Consider the following 18751-nt stretch of genomic DNA (forward strand, 5'->3'; position numbering starts at 1 on the left):
AGGGGCCCTGCCACCGAGGGGCCCTCTCACCGAGGGGCCCTGCCACCGAGGAGCTTTTTGACCACCTCGGCGACCTCGTCCCCAGAGATTGGAGAGCCCAACCCAAAGTCCCCAGGCTCAGCTTCCTCAACAGAAGGCATGTTGGTGGGATTGAGGAGGTCTTCGAAGTATTCTGCCCACCGGATGGTGTGCTGCTGAGGTCAGCAGCACACCATCCCCACTATAAACAGTGTTGGTGCTGCACTGCTTCACCCTCCTGAGACGCCGGATGGTGGACCAGAATTGCCTCGAAGCCGTGCGGAAGTCTTTCTCCATGGCCTCTCCATACTCCTCCCACGCCCAGATTTTTGCCTCAGCGACCACCCAAGCCGCATGCCGCTTCGCCCGCCGGTACCCATGAGCTGCTTCTGGAGTCCCACAGGCCAAAAAGGCCTGATAGGACTCCTTCTTCAGCTTGACAGCATCCCTCACCAAAGGTGTCCACCAACGGGTTCGAGAGTTGCCGTCGCGACAGGCACCAACAACCTTGCGGCCGCAGCTCCGATAAGCCGCCTCGGCAATGGAGGCACGGAACATGGTCCATTCAGACTCAATGTCCCCCACCTCCCCCGGAACGTGTTCGAAGTTCTGCCGGAGATGGGAGTTGAAGCTCCGTCTCACAGGGGACTCCGCCAGACGTTCCCAGCAGACCCCCACTACACGTTTGGGCCTGCCAGGTCTGACCGGCTTCCTCCCCCACCACCGGAGCCAACTCACCACCAGGTAGTGGTGAGTTGGCTCCGGTGGTGCCATTTTCATACAGATGAAAAATGATATGATAATGACATATTTTGGTTATTTGGAATATGTGAGGTACGATTAGTGTGTTTCTCAGCTGTCTCGATGATGTCATTGACTCTGGTGGAGGACATTGGTGAGCTGGATGAGGAGCAGAACCATGCTCCTCATTCAGACACAGTTTTCAGCCGAAAGTTGTGATGGAGATGCTCGGAGATGCCAACACTCCCAAAAAGTTGAGTTATGCTTCAGTAATGAAGCATAACTCAACTGGGAGTAATTCCAGTAATTCCATCTCCAGCGGAGTGTGCATAATCTCTTCATTTTCATATATGGTGGTGTGAAACAGTGTTTGCCCCCTTCCTGAGTTCCTTCTTTCTTGCATGTTTGTCACACTTTCAGTGTTCCAGAACATTAAACCAATTTAAATATTAGTCAAAGCTGGTGAAAAGTGCAAACTCACCACTGGCATATTCTTGAGTAGTACCATCGATAGAGACGAAGAGACCTGGCATCCACCCGGTGGTTGATGGAGCGGTACTGAAAAAAGGCAGACTTTATCAATACAGCAGTGAACCATTTTCAACTAAAAACTGCAACAAAGAAAAAAGCTGTTAAAATCAATCGGAGAAAAAAAAATTATGTCTGATGCACAAACACCAAGCTTTGCTCTACAACAGTGTAAATCAAAATCAATCTACTTTTAGCACTGAGCATTAATGTGTTTAGCTTTACAAAAAAGCTCTTTATATACGGAATGTGTCTCAAGCAGATGTTTGGGTACATGCATCCTCCTCTATCGCTGATGATAGACTGGAAAGTGGATAAAGTGTGCTGTATGCCATATACAACATTAGAAAAGAAAAATTGTTTTTCCAATCCAAAAATGTTTCACTTCGTGCAACCTGACATGCAACCCCTTAGAAATATCATCCACCTAGGTGGACTGGAGAGCAGAACAACATTAGTCTTTTTAAATTAGAAAGAAATTAATAAACTTTGAGTACACTCACATGAATGGCATCTTCAATAAAAACAACTGCCTGCTGGATGTACAGGTCCTCATCATCTGAGAAGAACAAAAACAGCAGAACCATCAGAATTCAGTTAAAGAAGTAGAAAACATGCAGACAGCTAACACTGGTCAGGAGCTACTGTCGGTCAATGTAACATATTGAATTCAAGAATTAGCTTTTTGGGACAAGCTGGGAACATCAAAATATATAAAACAGTAAGTAAAAAAAGTATCTGAAGATGGAGATGAACAGATGGTCATACTTTAGTCCTCACATGGGACTGTGTATACTGTTTTTACCCTTTATGTTCTCCTTCTGGCTCAGAGCGACTCTGTTTAGCTATGATTCTTCAAAAAGAAGCCACTAATTCCATTAACTTTTCACTTTTTATTAAAACATAAAAAGTTCTGATGAACAAATGATTCTTTCATTTGTATGAGAGTGCTCTGCCTTCCCACACCCCAGTCTGTCTCAGCTCTGGACATTAGAGCTTTACTCCTTCCGAAGTGAGGATACAATCCCACTGTAGGATCCAGATGAGCTTTTTTCTGCCTACTTTATGAGCTTTTTTTTCTGGATTAGACTGAAGCACAAAGTTTAGAACCATAATAACCTATCCACCAACATATTTGATTTGTTTTCATTTTGATAATGGCACTTGTCACAATGTAGTGTTGTCACTGGTTTATCAATTATTATCTGCATTGTGTCTTTTATGACTTTTTAGTTTTGTGTTGTTACGATGTAAAGCACTTTGAAGTACCGTGTTGCTGACATATGCTATACAAATAAACTGGATTGACTGACTAATGGATTGTGAAGTAGCTCAATTTTGTCAACTTGATGAGCTATCTTCCAACTAAATGCAAGTTGAATGATAATGGGATAATGAATGGGGAATTAATAAAGCTAACAATTGGATTGGAAGAGAATAATCTTTCTCTGGAGAAAATTTTGTATTTTTTATTGGTTATATCTATTAACCTCTGAATGAAACTGTGAGTGAAATCTACAGAGTCAAAAAAGGCTGAACACAAGACAGAATTTTCCCTCATTTGTGAGAATCTTGAATTCAAGGGCGGCATCAGGTTCTCCAGAGATAAACCTCCAGTCAAAATCTGAGACTGTAATATTGTTGAACATCTTTGTTACTCCTCCCATTGCAACTGCTGCCGTTTCTCCATACTAACAAGAATGAAGTTGTTCCTGTGGAATGCAACAGCTCTAGTCTCAGTGCACTGAACATGTTTCCCCTGGAAAAAAAAGCTAATGACTTTAATGAGGAAACCATTGATCACTTCACTGCTTTCAAACAGTGACAGGCAAAATTTCAGAATAATCGGACTTAAATATATTGCTGATTACCCAAGTGTTCTAAGATTATTGTTCTTGTGTTTGAAATAAAAAAAATGAATCTGAAGATAGCATCTATGAAATATGTTCAAAGTGCACCATGTTTTACTTTCAAGAAAATTAGTCATCATACCAATTTCTGTTTTTCTTAGATAAACTCATTGAAATTCTCTGTAATTTCAGAAAATTTTGCAACTTTTTCCACTATTATTCCAGATCATAAAGGAACCATTATTGACTAAAAGCAAAACCTTTTTTGTTTAGAGGACCGATGTCACTGTTGATCAGTTTAATTGTATTTGCTCACTCAGTGGTAGCATCTTTCTCACGCTGTTGCTCTGCACCTAGAAGATTCTGGGTTTGAATATTGACCAGGGGTCTTTCTGCATGGAGTTACCATATCCTCCTTGTGCATGCGTGGTTTCTCTCTGGATACTCCTCCCCAAGTCCAAAAACATTGCTGTTAGTTATTGGTTGGTTGATCTCTCTAAATTGTCCTTAAGCGAGAGTGTGTGCTTGTACATTAAGTTACAGCTTAATGTACAGGCACACACATAAGGTGACCCATAGAAGGTCACCTTAGACCTCCTGTAAGTCTAAGGTGATCAGAACTGTCTCAACTATTATGATCTGAGAATCACAGCATGTCTTAAGCATTTTTTCTGCTTCAGTTTAATTGGACAGACAAACCAACATGCTTTGGTCCGTCTAATACCCCTTTGGGGTTAATAAAGTAGTTTTAATCTGTACTCTGTTGTATTCAGGTGGAGTTTATTAGAGTTAAGAAGCCTTAGAGCAGAAACTGCTGTTTGACACAGAAACAACAATCAGCACATTCAATCAAACATTTGTTGAGTGACTTCAATTGTTCCAGCTACATGAGTCAAAAATGTAGTAACATGTGGTTTGCTGACTCAATGCGTCACAGCAGGGTGTGTCAGGTTGACCATGGGTGCCTCTGAAGGAGCAGCCGGTACCTGAGACAGACATATGCAAAAGAACATCTCACTCTGCAGAGATCAAGTCACACACAACCCCATGAGCTTCAGCGACAACTGCTGACAATACAGCAACATTTTGTAATGGCAGCAATTTTATGAAATGCTGGGGAGACTAGTTTTCGTTTCTTCATCTCATAATATTTAAACTTCTTAATTGAACCTTTACAAAGTTTACAAATCACCTTTCTATATTTGTAAAGTTCCAGTAAAGTATAGCTTTTAAGTCTTAAGAGCAAAAATACTGAATGATAGAAAACATTCATGCTGCTTTAATTTAGTCATAAGAAGATTTGTGGGTGGGATGCACCAGTATGGTAGTTCAGTGTGAAGGGGCTTCTCCTTGTGCCTGTTTGGCTTCTGTCATTTCCTCACCAGTCCTGAAACATGCATGATAGGTCAGGTTAAATTAAGTGGAGATCCCTACCAGTGCAGGTGGTTGATGCTGTTAAAATGGGCCTGACATGAGTCAGTCACTGATGTCAGGCCGTTCAAAGAAACAGTAAGCAAATAACAAATTTCTGAAAATCCCAATGTTAAATACAACACACAGTATCCGCCTTCTATACACCTTATTTCATGTACATTGCATAGTGAGCTAAAACCTAACCATCCAGCTACATCAGTTCTGGAAAACCAGTCATTAAACTGAGAAAATCTCAGTTTAATGACTGACATTTTCTCAGTCAGTGTTAATTTGTGTTAACACAAATTAACACAAATTAATTTGTGTTAATTTTCTTATTTCAGAAAATTAACACAAAATATTTTCTAGGCCAAGGAAAAAGAAAACAGTCAACCCAACATTTGGGGGACTGTATGTGTTTCTTCTGTTAAGGCTAACAGGAACTTTTAATGTTTGGGATCTGCAATGATTTACAGAAACTTGACAAAACTCTGCAAAAATCTATATTTGTTTTCTGAAAATACTGTCTTTAATTTACTCCTGACTGTGAAAAAAAAACTTCAAAATTGCACAACAGTCATTTTTTGCATTTTAAAGAGGTAGTATTATGCACTTTCTAGGCACACAGAACTATAAAATGGCACTAGTAACTACACTATATTGCCAATAGTATTTGTTGACACATTCAAATGACTGGAATCAGGTGTTCCAATCACTTCCATGACCACAGGTTTATAGAAACAGTCTGATAGGAATACAGACTGTTTTTACAAATCTTCGTGAAAGAATGGCTTGCTCTCAGGAGGTCAGTGAATTCCAGTGTGGAACTGTGCAACAAATCTAGCCGTGAAATTTCCACAATCAATTCATTATAAGAAAATGGAAGTGTTTGGTAACGACAGCAAAGCAGCCACGAAGTGGTAGGTCATGTAAACTGATAGAGGGTGGTCACCGGATGCCGAAGCTCATAGTGCAAAAAGTTTGCAAACTTTCTGCAGAGCCAATCACTACGTAGTCAACATTGTTAGACTATTTTTCAGATTCCTGTTCTCCCAACCCAGAAATGGAATTAGATACTTAGCAACCCTGAGCAGGAGTTTGTATTTCCTTTTAATTCATGTAAAGCACTTTGAATTGCCTTGTTGCTGAAAAGGTGCTAGAGGTCTTCATGAACGCCACATGAAGACCTCTAAACTTCATGTGGCCTTCAGATTAGCTCAAGAACAGTGTGCAGAGAGTTTCATGGAATGGGTTTCCATGGTGGAGCAGCTGCTTCCAAGCCATACATCACCAAGAGCAATGCAAAGTATCAGATGCAGTGGTGTAAAACATAGAAATGGTTGCCACTGGAGAAAAAGGATTCCATAAACTTGCATAAAAAAATCAAGGCTGCACTCCAGGAAGGTGTCTGACAAAGAACTAAGATTAAAACACAATAAAGCTGAAACCAGTTGTCTATTTTACATAATACCCCACTTTTAGGTTATAAAAAAAACGTTTTATGTCCTCTATATTTTCCCTGATTACTGGTTGACATGTCAAAGGTGTTTTCCTCTTCTCTGCTCCAGATAGGCACCAGCTCACAAGAACAAAACTTATCGGTTGATGGAGACTAGGATCAGCTTTAGAGAAGTGACATGCTTCAATTTGTCTTGAAATTCTGTCAATCGTTGAGTTACTAATTTACTATTACAAGAGTTCTTATGACGTGCCAGAAATGCTTTATAGAAGTAAAAACTAAAACATAAGCAGGACTTTGGCCGAAGAAGTATGAGGTTTCAGGTTTCAATAAAGTGGAGCTCTGCAGCGAACTGAACAATAACTACTGTCTTCTTTTCTATGATCCAGTTGCAAGTGGTGCAATTTGTTCTGCAGCCGCAGCTATTTTATTTCTTATTCAGCCAGGTTCTTGTTTATGTTTATTATGACTGCTAAACGTTGAAAACAAGATGGCTTCTAACTTCAGTTATCACAGCCTAAAAAGATGAATTGTGAAAAACAGGCTCATCTAACACTAAGCCAGTTTTACTGAAAGCAGCCATGATAAAAGTGTTTGTCTTTTGTGAATGACATTTGAATGGCGGTTTTTTGGAAAAACAGCACTTATTTTAGGATTATTTTAATCCAAACGTCTGAGGAAAAACATTTAAAGGTTTTCAAGCAAGAGCAACACAGACAGAAAGGAGGGAAAGTTTCAAAATGAATCCAGCTTCCCTCATGTGGCCCCTCTACTGAGATCTAACGCTTTCACCTGAGAATATGACGTCACACCAGGATGTACATCAAGTCCAGATCGTTACTAAGAGAGGTTAGTGCAGTGAAAATATGAGAAGTCACAACATGTTATTTCGTATCGCTTCTGGAAACATGACATTGTAACTACAGTCAACTGCAGCTTCCATCTACTGTAATAACCTGCTGATACCAGGACAATAATCAAGAGACGTCACACCGTCACTCTGCTGTCCCGTACCTCCATCCAAACGGCAGTAGTCCCTAGTAGTAGAGTAAGACATCCGCCTGCTGCCCCGCGAATCTCCGCCACTTCTGGCCGGGCCGGAGCCATAGTCCCCGCTGTGTTGGTCCTCAGCCCCGGTCAGCAGACGGTCCGTCTCCATCCAGGAGGTCTAGAACTGGTAAGGCAGACGTTCATCAGCGGCCAGAGCGAAAATTGCGGGTCCAGGTCTGGACGAGTTCGGCTCTTGCTGGAGTTTTAGAACTTGAGGAAGAACAACGTGCGTGAGCAGACGACAGGAACCTGTTTTTAGGAAGTCTGTGCTGCTCCTCCCTGCACCGCCCCGTCCTGAAGGTTGGGTAAAGTTTGGACTCCACCTCCAGCAGCCCGGCTCGGTTCGGCCCGCAGAGGTAGCTGATTCCCCACAATACATTCACTGAGCTGCTGGACAGAATCGGGCTCACAGCACCACACACATGCCAGGAACACAAGAACAGAGCCTGCAAGTCAGAGATCTGCCAGAACCTTCCGCCTAACTCACGAGTTTTACGGAAGATTGGCCAAATGAACGAGTGGAATTGGAGTTGGAATTTGAATTTTTATGATAATTGACTGGTTGTGGTTCTTTAAGCTTTTGTTAATGTGGACCACTCCTCAGTCATCTAACCTGGTTAAATCGGTTAAACCATTCCTCTTTAAATTTCTGTCTAGTGTACAGTTAGAAAGCTGACAGACGAGGACCAACACAGCATGACCAAGTCTGCCATATGATCCTTGGTCATCATGTTGGATGGAAGAGATGGTCTGAACTTCCTCTCGTCCTGCTCTGTATCCATAAAGCCTCCTTTTCATCTTAACTTGGGGTCACAGTTCAGCTATTATTTGAGATTTTGAGATGGTAATCAGCTTTTTCCATTTGCAAAAAAAATATATATATATATATGTAAATGTCCAAAAGTAGAAGTAAAAATCCTCCAGTTGCACTGCATCCAGAAACAGAAGGAATAATTGTCCAAACAGCAACAATTAAATCAATTATGGGCAAAAGTCTAGAAACAGAACTAACGGTAATCAAAACTAAAGTATCTGAGCTGCTGTACCATGCTGAGAGGCACAACTCTAGAAGCTATAAATATTTTTTGCCAGCAGCCACCCGCCATACCTTAACATATAAGGCCAATATTGGCCTCTTTAACCTTGCTACCTGTTTTGTATCACATAGATTTTAAGATTCTTTTAACAACTTAGAAAGTTTTAAATGGGTTGGCTCCCAGAAACTACACATTGTTCAGAATTTTAAAATCAAATAATCAGTTGCTATTAAATGTCCCTCGGACTTGACTTAAGAACAAAGGATGTGGTGCTCATTCTGTTGTTGTTCTTATTGTTGGGGAACCAAAAAGTGACAAACTTATGGAATAAAAGAAATCATCACACAGGGCTCATATCTGCTCTTCTCTGATCAGGCCAACCAGGAAGAGATTTATTTAGCACATCTGCATACACATTACAAATTCAACAGCAACAAGTCTCCTGAAAATATCCCAAAATATCCCCAGTTTTAATGGTTACAAGACCTTTTATAGGATTTTATATCTATTTGTGTGCATTTGGATGTTTCTCTGGAATAAGTTACCCTTCTGTGGGCAGATCTGACTATGGGCCAGATCTGGCCACAGTCTGGGTAATTTTAAATCACTTCTTAAAACTTTTATTTGTTGGCATTCAATTGAGGTCTGATACTGTAAGGATGGTTTAGTTTTATTTTTAGATTCTAGATAAACTTCGTGATTTTATATTTTTCATACGTGTCCTAAATAAACTTAATATTAACAGAGAGTTGATGCTAGTATGTCAGAAAATGAACTATTTACATAATATTACCTTCTGGTTCTTTTGCACAGTGCACCATTAATATTCCCTACAGAGAATTTACACAGAACAGCAGAAGCACAGGCTCCAGCATGAGAAAAGAAAACAATACAGTCAAATGATCAATGAGTTAATGTTGCTCATTGGATTGGGTTATAACCAAAGGCACACATCAAAGCATCAGTCAATGGAAAAGTGGAACTAGAACGGCTCAAACCAACAGTTCTGAGTGCAGCAGAGGGAGAATGCAGAAGGTTTCCATCAGTGGTAATTGTAACTTTAATTTCAGTTGTAAATAAAAAGCATAATTTCAGGATAATTACATCAATAATGCAGTACGTTATGCTGCATTACTAAAGCTCATCAAGAGTTGTATAGCTGAAAAAAATCAACAAGATAACAGTGGGATGAATCTAAGCTGTGGTAGCATCTGAGTAATAACAGTTTAAGATATAGAAAATGCTTCAGAACCATAACCTGACGTGGCTCTGTGTGTGCTAACATGGAAGACACTGATGGATACCAGCTGCAAAGGCTACCCGAGTCTTTATAGTTAGCTGTCTGGTGGCATTGCTTTGGTTCAGAACAGAAGTAAGCAGGATATATCTCTGAAAATCCAATGACATTTGTCATTAAAATGTTTAACATTTTTTATATTTTCAGGCATGGTGAGCTCCTGAACTTTGGAAACAGCTGGAGGTTGTTCTGGATTTGAGCCACTGCAGAGATGCAAACACACCCTGGACAGAAAGAACAGGACTGTGGGGTTTTGCTACTCTTCAAGCCTTCCTTGGTCCCCGTTGTCTGGGCTTGCCGGCATCTGGGAAATCTGCAGAAAGAGGGAAAGAGGAAAACACACCTAAAGATAAGATTACTCTGGACACTGTTGTGTAAGCAGGACAGTCAAATGGACTCATGTTAAATGCACTGACTTTATATACAGCTTTTGTACTCATTAACCACTCAAAGCACTTTAGAGCTATATTCACACACTGACACTCAGATCGCTAGGCAACTTGTTCATATGTGGCCCTCGACACTCTAGCAAAAGTTATCTTCACTCTTCTATAAGAAGGTCATCGTGGTGTGTTACCTGGTTATCAATACACTGGAACTGCCAGTTCCAGTGTGTGTTGTAGAGGAAAGGTCGAAGGTCAAAGCGGTTGTCATCAGGACTGTAGCTCTCAGCATGGTAGGAAGGAGTAACTGTGGTCATCTTGTGGCGGTTCACCGAGTACATCCTGAAGAAGTGTTTCACCTTCTGGGCCACCTGCACAAACAAGCAGCTGTTCGAGTCAAGAGCACAGAGGAGCCAAACTGATGCAGAATGCCTTCCAGGAGTTGATGGGATTAAAGAAACCCTGAAGATTTCAGGAGTCAGATTTTCTTGTAATCTAGTAAAGTAAACACTAATGCTAATGAAACGACACAAAAACCAAAACAAATGAACAACTTAAAAATGTTAAAAACTAGAAAGGTTCATCCAGGGTTCATACCTTTAGATGTCTGAAATGTGATATGGAATTTGAGGTTTGTTTTTGTTGTCTGTCTGTCCTTATGACCCCTCTGACATCTGCTGACTCAGATATTCACCAGATAGATGCCCTAGCCTCATTTTCAGCAAGGTTTTCTGTTAAACTTCATGTTTTGTTAAAATTCAACATTGGAAATTCATCATTTTTGCATCCTGCTATTTGGTTGATGCAAATTAAACTGAAATTGGACAAAGAAATTACTGGAATATAACAGTGCTTTCAGATCCTTTGTGTTGTGCAGTGTGCACACTAACCAGATTAGTAGCCAACCAACCTGAATAGGTGAAAGGACATCCCTCCACAGATGAATGAGCTTACAGAACATACTGAAGGGTCCACACTTTGAGATCTTCCGCAGCCTTCCAATCACTGATAACTCAGAATACATCATTCCCATGTCTGACTGAAGAAAGAGAAGAAACAAGAATATCACACATTTAAACCACATCAGCAAGACTTGTGATGGAGGTCTTTCAAATTGGATTTCCAGTAAAATCTAAGCAGACAGAAGATATTATGGACATTTAATCTAATGTGATTGGAGAGACGAAGGGTGGATAGACTGGCAGTGATTGATTAATCTGCATTTCCCACAACATTGCACAAATCGTCTTTTGCTTTGTTCAGTTTAAAGAAGTAATTGCTGAGGACCAAACAAGGTCCTGCAGTGAGTTCCCAGCTGGTAAGCAGATGGTTATCAGATTATAACTGGTTTATGTTTAATTTTTCTGGCATTTACAAACATGCAGTGTTTAATGAATGTCACCAACTACACAGGTTACACACAACCCAAAGAAATCTGAGCACAGGTTTCAGAGGGACACGTCGTCAGCAATACAGTTTAGTTTCTAGTCTATGGGAGTAACTTACCAACATTTCATATACACACACCAACAAACAGTTCATGTGCCTGCGAGCGTCAGTCTGTACCTCATCTGTCTGGGACAGCTGTCCGTCCTTCAGAGGCTCCAGTTCAGCAGTGGGGGGAGCAGCCAGGATGCTGCACAGCACAAAAAACGCGAACACAAACTGAGACACACAGAGGACGATGCATACACACTCCTGACAGGTCCTTGTTTTCTTTGTTTGTTTTTTTTAAAGTGAAATCTTCTTTAAAGTAGAGTCCTGAACTCCTCTCACCCTCTCAAAGCGGTAAGCTGGAACTGCTCTGCACAGTAAGCAAGGAAGCTCTTCAAATCCATCTTGCTGATTCCACCAATGGGGTTTATGTCTGCACTGGAACAGTCATACTTGGTGAAATATCCTGTAAGGCTGAGCAGAAGAAATTATTTAACACAGGGAAAAATAGCATTTTTCCCATGTTACAAGTGAAATAATCTGCCAGTGGAAGTAGTACTTTTTCATAAATATTGAGGAATTATTTATTTAAAACAAGTTTCTGTATGCTGTTCCTTGTAAATTAGTTTTGTCTTATTTAAAGTGTACTTAAGATATTTGTACTAGAAACTAGATACTTGGTAAGATTTTGTGATTTTGCAGTGCATGCACAGCTGATCTAAAATGTTTCCATGCTAAGAGGAATTTCTGGAAACAGAATTATTAGGGGGGAACTTAATGATTACAGAACAGTTGTCTATTTAATATCCCAGGAGATTTGTTTATTGATATTATGTTTTTTCTATTTAAACAGGTTAAAGCCCTGAGGAAACTACAGTTCTGTTCCTGCCTTTTGTCAGAGTTGCTTTAACAGCTTGGTTGTGTACAATCTTTCTGTATTAATGTCTAAAAAAACTTTAAATAGGGAACCCATTTTTGTCCAAATAATTACATGTTACCTTTTGGAACCAAGAACCTAAATCTAACAAGAGATTTAGTTTCACCATTTTGCATCCGATTTTTGTATCACTTACAGCAACAGATTCATTTATGCCACTGGCATTATCAGATGAATATAATCTGGATTATTTGTGTGCATATAAACTTTGCAGGCCACAATACAAATTATGTGCAGTAAACCAAAGGTCTATGAAGTACCAACCATTCCAGTCATTTGTAATAGTACCTCTCATCGACGTTGGCTGAGCCCAAAACCAGCAGTCCTCCAGGCCTACCACGAGCCCACAAACTCAGCTGGGCGAAAAGATAAGCCAAGACCATCCTGACCCGAGCCTGGTAACGGCACAAACACACTTCTGGTCAAAACCTCAAGAGGAATCTCAACTAACAAAATGACTTGCCTACATAGTGGCACATGTTTTACATAAACCCTGTCAGTCATTTCACCATTTTGCATGTTTGCAGTTTTGGTGTCTTCATACCTGACTTTTTCAGGCACAAACAGGAGTCACCAACCAAGGGTGTTTTTGATTAGTCACGCATCTTTTTAAGAGTCTGTCATTTTATAAATGCTTAGTCAAGCAAAGATTTGGAATAATTTCTATATTCTTCATATAATCTTAAATAATAGATTGTAATTCATACAACAGGGAAAAAATGGTTTTTCGTCATTTTTTCCAGTTTAGTGTTATGTTATGTTATGTTAGATTAGGTTATGCCAGTAGTGGGTAGGGTTAGGGTTAGGGTAAGTTGCTGTATGTTTGGGGCTATTATCTTACTTGGTAAGACCCACTGTTGTCATCTTTAGATTCTTATAAAATCCTACATTTCTCAATTCATCCTTCAGTTATGCAAGTCTGCCAGTACCTTTTGCTGTGACAATGACAGCCACATCAATTGTGTTTCCAGCAGTAGACTTCAATTTTGGCATGGTGTTTTTTGGGGAGGGTGTTTAGGACCGTCTCCTCCAGATTATATAAAAAAAATTTCAGTTCTGCCCTCATCTGACCAGATTATTCTCTTCTACAGAATCACAATGTTTCAATGGCTTTTCTTTGTGATAATGGCTTTCCACTGGCATCTCCATCATGTAGCCCATTTTTCTACTAGTGCCTCCTTTCTGTAGGTCTTGAAACATTTATGAGATGTCAGCTGAAGTTATTTATGGGTTGTTTTTTTTGCATCCCGTTTTTCTGCCAGTTGTGGCTGAAACTCCTGTTGGTTTCCTTGAGGGTTGACTACAACAAAGATCCTCATTTCCCACATCTTAGAGTTTGAGGACTGCAGACTGTCACTTTTAGTTACCAGGCAAGTTTTTATGTCTACGGACATAAAAACTACCCTGAAACTGACCATATGATTGAATTGTTTTGGGATGAACTGGATTTGGACTGAATTGGATTCTGTATATTTTAATATGAAATGTTTTGCCTTGCGCTTCGAAGTGTTTGATTAAACAGACTAATTATACGGTAAACTTTTTGTGTCAGTAGTTGTATTTGAACTTTAATAGTGTTAGTTGGTCAAAATCAGTTTGAGCCTTACTACTCATTGGCCTATTGGTTGATGCCGTAGTTCAAAATGTGGGGGTAATTCTGTTACCAAGAAACTGTGTACAGATAATCCCCACCACATTCACATTCTGTATCATACTTTGAACGTGTTGAACGACATTCTGTCTTCTTCACACCTCAAACAGGAAACAAAGTGATTGTGAAACCACTCAATGGTCAGAGCTACCAGCGTCAGAGCAAACACTGTGGTTAAACTGTCACAGCAGAGAAAGAACTCCAAGCCAAGAAGTGCTAAAACATTCAGTTCCGTGATGACTGATAATGAGAGACAGAGCATGAGGAGAGGTCTCACCTGCACATTCTGCAGAGCCAGGTTCTCTCTGTTGCTTCCACCATTTGCATGAAACTGTGGCCACCGTCCAGTTACCACTGAAAAGATACCCAGAATGCCTTTGACAGCCACATCTATGTTAATATTCACATGTGTGCTACGAGAAAGACATGAAAAAGAAGAAAAACAGAAACCTTTATGAAGAACAACTTTCCTTCCTCAGAAAATTAAGATTAACTGTACAGACAATCTCTCAGACATTGCTCTCAGATACAAGTGTTTGTGTGTTATTCAAAGTTGGAGTTCAAAATATAAAAGATAAAATTCAACATTTTGATGAAAGGCTACCTTCCAATCTCCCCAGCCAGGTCCCTGGCTCTGCTGCATGTATCCTGGGAGGAATTTTCACTGCCCATGTAACAGGTGGTAAAGAGGCGAGCACACAACTCCTTTGGGTTCTGCGGTGTGTAGGCGTCATCTCCAACCACTCTGCGAACATCCTTCAGCACCTGGCTGTCTGAAAAGTCAACATCATTTTAAATAAGAAACATGTTTAACAGACAACTTCTTTTCTGTTTGGCACCCTGTTTACTGACATTACATTAAGAAATGAACTTTATGTAGCTAAGACGAACCTGAGACTGAAAATCAGTCGGCGTGTACTGCATTCCTGGTTTCTACAGTGCAGAATGTAGTGAGACATAAAGTTGTGAAAAGCTCACTCCATCAAGACTGGGTCAGTGACAGCCACACATTTTCATCTAATTTTTTTCAAAATGCAAGCAGCTCATAAATGTCCCAAACATAATTTTGCTCTGTAGATATGTCCAGGATAACCGTGACAACATGTTCAAGTTAAGCATTCCTCTAACTGTTGGTTAACTGGTCTCTCCATATTGTGCTTTGGTTGTTTGTCCTAAGTGTTTTTCTGTGATGGTCTGGCAAGGCAGTCATTGGGCCATGGTGTACCTGTAGTGTGTTGAGAAACAGTAAAAAAAAAAAGATGAATACACCCTTTTTTTCAATCAGAATTGGTCTTGTCTTTTGTTTTGTTTTTATTATTATTTTTATTGTTCATTGTAGACGTATTTGTCATGTGCATGTGTCTTGCCAGTGGGGGCGCTCTCGTGCCGCTGTGGGTCTAACAGGGAGAACGAGTCTCCTGGCTCTGGGCATGCGCGGCTCAGAATAAACGAGCTCTTGCCAGAGATACACTGTCCTCTGTGATCAACAGGTAGTATAAACGGCAACTTTTTATGGGCCATTTGAGATGTTCTGTGGGTATATGATGATTGGTCAATGTTTTCGTAGTGTTGTGGTGTTTTTGTTTCTCTTGAGGATGTACTTATTTGTGGTGGGCTTGAACTTTTTTTATAACCTCTGCAACGGTTATAACAGCCCGACGTTAATGCTTAGGAACCGTTATAACTGACGGACGTTGGTATTTACTGTGTGTTAGGAGCGTTTTTTTAGTTTGGTTATGTTAATTTAGGATTAGATTTTCTTCATTTTTTGCCATGTTATTTTATTTGTGAATTTTGTTTTATTTTATTTCTTTGTGGTAACTCTGGATGTCAATTGAATTTGAACTGTATTGTAATTGTATTTTATTTAACTGTTTATTTGTTTTTTGTAATCAGAATAAACAAGCTCTTGCCGGAGATACACTGTTACGACTCGCTTCCTCTGTGATCCACAGATCTGGTTGCACAGGATTCATCTGCCTGTGCACCACTTGATACTGGCACCAGATTCCCCTAGGTCTGGTGCCGGTAACATACCCCACCTTTCACCCAATGACTGCGGAAGATAGGTCCTAACCCTGAAAGGACAAGCAGGAATAGATGATGGATGAATGACTTAACACTTGTTCTTGTTACACACAAAACTCCTCTGCTCCTGGAGGTCAAGGAAGTGTTTCAGACTTTTTGGACTTATCAATCCAAAGTCAAAAGAGAATTATTCTTTGAAAGTTTGTTGGAGGAGAACGGCTTCATTCCTGGTTCTCACTGCTATTTGGCTAAATTAACAACAGACAAGCATATGTGAGGCACAAGGAAGTATGCTGAACTATGCAGCTTTTCATAAATAGAGTATTATTTCCTATTTTTTTCACAAAAAAAGGAAAAGAACAAAAACAGGGTTTCTGTCAACACATATGTGTAAAAAAGAACAAACAAACTGTTCCTTTTACTGAGACTTCATAGCCCTGGTTATTCACACACACATTCACATGTTGATGGTGAGCTACTAGATAGTAGCCACAGCTGTCCTGGAGCAGTCTGACAAAGGTGAGATTTCCATGCAACAGCGCCCCCTGTTGGGCCCTCTAACCACCACCAGTTAGTGGGTGAAGTGCCCAAGGACACATCAACAGAGGTGATCTCCTGAGCCATTATCACCACATAACCTCACCATGTTGTTAGTTCTTCATTTAACTGAATGTCATCTTTTAGCAGGACAGCCATTTATAAAGTTGCGTTAGTTAAGGTAAAACAGGAGACTCTTCTATTACTCACTGCTGTCTTCCACAGCCTGGCAGAGCAGCACACACATAGAGTGGACGATACAGGCAGTGGAGGAGCTGTCGACGCCGCCGCTCAGAGGCAGAAGGAAACCACCCTACAACAGAAGTCAGCGGCATTAGGTTTCACTAAGACTAATCACATCAGGAATGTTCCAGTCCTCACCTGGCCACTTCTCCTCAGGTAGTCCCACAGCCAACATGCTGGCCCTAGACTGAACAACCCAGAGATCCTGTCTGTAAAGAGTTCACTTTTTTTATAAATCAAGTAAAAGGCACTTTATACCTGATTTCTTCCTGTGGTGTATGAAACATCCACTGTATTGGCTGGTGTGTGGGGAGGTAGACATCATTAGAGCTCGATAAAGAAAAATCTACTTTGATCCTATGACAAGGTTTCTGTTGTCCTTCCTACAGCAGAGAACACGACAAAGCGCAGGGTCACTCACCAAGGCAAGCAGGTGTTAACCAATTACAAGTACCATTCAGCTGTAACTCTGGGACTGACGGCAACAGCAAAAGCATGAATGATGTCATTAAAACTGCAGCTGGCTGAAGATGGATTAAAGTAATCCTCCACAAAACCAAGACGGGACTCTGGCTGAGCCACTAGTAAACATCAACATTACTGCTAGTCAGCAGAAACAGTTTGGTAAAGTTAAAAGATGACATTGAAACAAAATCTACCCAGGCTGAGAATGATTTTAGCCTTTATGTTTTTTACTTTGCTTGCATTAGTCGGGATAGTTCAGACTAATACCTGAGGGATGTTTCACAAATGTAGGAATACAAGATCAGACTTGTGTGTGTGTATGGTTGTTTGTCCTGTCTGTCTTTGTGTTGCCCCGCAACAGACTGGCGACCTGTCCAGGTTGTACCCTGCCTGTTGCGCGAAATGTCTCGCTGGAGATAGGCACCAGCTACATTGGGACAAGCATAATCCCCCCTCTCTCTTACGGGATCAAAATCATATTATTTTATCTTAAACTGTGCATTTGTTTAATTATATGCCAAAACTAAAGTTAATTTATATTGTAAATGACATTTTAAGATAAGTTAAAATGATAAAAAAGCAGAAACAGACAAATAAGACAAGAGAATCACAGACAAAGCATATTGGTTTCTGATTGGTGTGACTGCTGACTGAAGAGATAGACAGTTAACCTAGGAGAAGGCCAACTGCACAGGATAAATCGCCATGGATAACTTTTGTGAGGAACCAAACAGAGGCTCAATTAAGCCAGGATATCTGTAAAATCTGTAAGAGCCCTTTGGTGACTAGGAAGCTCAGCTGCAGTGATTTTGTGGATGCTTTATCTAGTGTTAGTGGGAAATAAGCTGAATGGGTCATGAAGGCTGAACAGTCAGTGATTTATGTACAGCTCTGGAGAACATCCAAATACTGATAATGAGCACACACTGTACATCTTTCTTCACTTGTTCCCACTAAAATGAAGAACAGCAAGTCATTAATATTTGGACAGCTTGATACTAATGTTGTCCTAAAGTTGCTTTTTCAGGCCCCACAACCTGTTAGAAGCTGAAGTAAAAAAAAAAACAAAAACACCACAAGACACAAGTTCCAGCTTCCAAAAACTCAGAGCAGATGTTTTCTAACCATGAGTGGCTGGCAGAGTTCTCCTCTGTAACTGCAGACGTCCTCCAGATCCAGAGTGGCTGTAATCACTTCCTGCAGTAAAAGCAAACACTTCCCAGGTTATAATGGCACACTTTAAAAGTTCAGCAGCACTCAACAGGTCAATCTGGAAACATTGGGACTCTCCACTAAAATAATCACATGCCACATATATACACACATACACACACCCAGGGATATCATATATGTGCAGGTTCGTCTTGAACCGTGTTGCCATGCCTACCACATCATCAAGGGAAAACTGTGCTCCACGAGCTACGACCTCTCCATTGATGGCCACCATGGCACAGCCGTCATAGTACAGCCGGTCTCCATCACAGCCCCTCTGATTAGCATACAGGTAGATCCCTCCACTCTGAAACAACACCAGCAACTTACAACCTCACCACTGTACAAACAAGCATGTTGCTCTTCTCCACTGTTGTGATACAACCCTGCCCTCTAGTGTTTCAGTGGTGTTGAGAAAATAAATTTAAAATAATCTAGTTTTAAAACTTAACATGTCTTGATTCAAAT

The 18751-nt window shown here is 40.5% G+C and overlaps 2 protein-coding genes across 3 annotated transcripts in view; both read right to left on the reverse strand.

Annotated features, from left to right (window-relative positions):
- Positions 1 to 7463, reverse strand: part of LOC103132221 (two pore calcium channel protein 2-like) — a gene marked incomplete at its 3' end in the record, with an annotated part of 17659 nt that extends 10196 nt beyond the window's left edge. The window contains exons 1-3 of the mRNA XM_007543988.2: positions 7024 to 7463; positions 1791 to 1846; positions 1241 to 1317 (exon numbers count right to left, since the gene is read on the reverse strand). Coding sequence (XP_007544050.1) covers positions 1241 to 1317; positions 1791 to 1846; positions 7024 to 7168 — 278 coding nt within the window. The remainder of the gene's footprint in view (positions 1 to 1240; positions 1318 to 1790; positions 1847 to 7023) is intronic.
- A 984-nt stretch (positions 7464 to 8447) lies between these two features.
- Positions 8448 to 18751, reverse strand: part of nadsyn1 (NAD synthetase 1) — a 28140-nt gene continuing 17836 nt past the window's right edge. For both annotated transcript variants that reach the window (XM_007543987.2, XM_016667225.1), the window contains 13 exons: positions 18459 to 18590; positions 18197 to 18268; positions 16865 to 16989; positions 16745 to 16793; positions 16574 to 16676; positions 14403 to 14571; positions 14076 to 14211; positions 12436 to 12542; positions 11553 to 11684; positions 11343 to 11412; positions 10687 to 10815; positions 9971 to 10147; positions 8448 to 9706 (listed from right to left, as the gene is read on the reverse strand). In XM_007543987.2, the coding sequence (XP_007544049.1) occupies positions 9650 to 9706; positions 9971 to 10147; positions 10687 to 10815; positions 11343 to 11412; positions 11553 to 11684; positions 12436 to 12542; positions 14076 to 14211; positions 14403 to 14571; positions 16574 to 16676; positions 16745 to 16793; positions 16865 to 16989; positions 18197 to 18268; positions 18459 to 18590 (1458 nt within the window). In that variant the 3' untranslated portion in view covers positions 8448 to 9649. The remainder of the gene's footprint in view (positions 9707 to 9970; positions 10148 to 10686; positions 10816 to 11342; positions 11413 to 11552; positions 11685 to 12435; positions 12543 to 14075; positions 14212 to 14402; positions 14572 to 16573; positions 16677 to 16744; positions 16794 to 16864; positions 16990 to 18196; positions 18269 to 18458; positions 18591 to 18751) is intronic.

Source organism: Poecilia formosa, unplaced genomic scaffold (genome assembly GCF_000485575.1).
Source record: "Poecilia formosa unplaced genomic scaffold, Poecilia_formosa-5.1.2 Scaffold960, whole genome shotgun sequence".
Lineage (NCBI taxonomy): Eukaryota > Metazoa > Chordata > Actinopteri > Cyprinodontiformes > Poeciliidae > Poecilia > Poecilia formosa.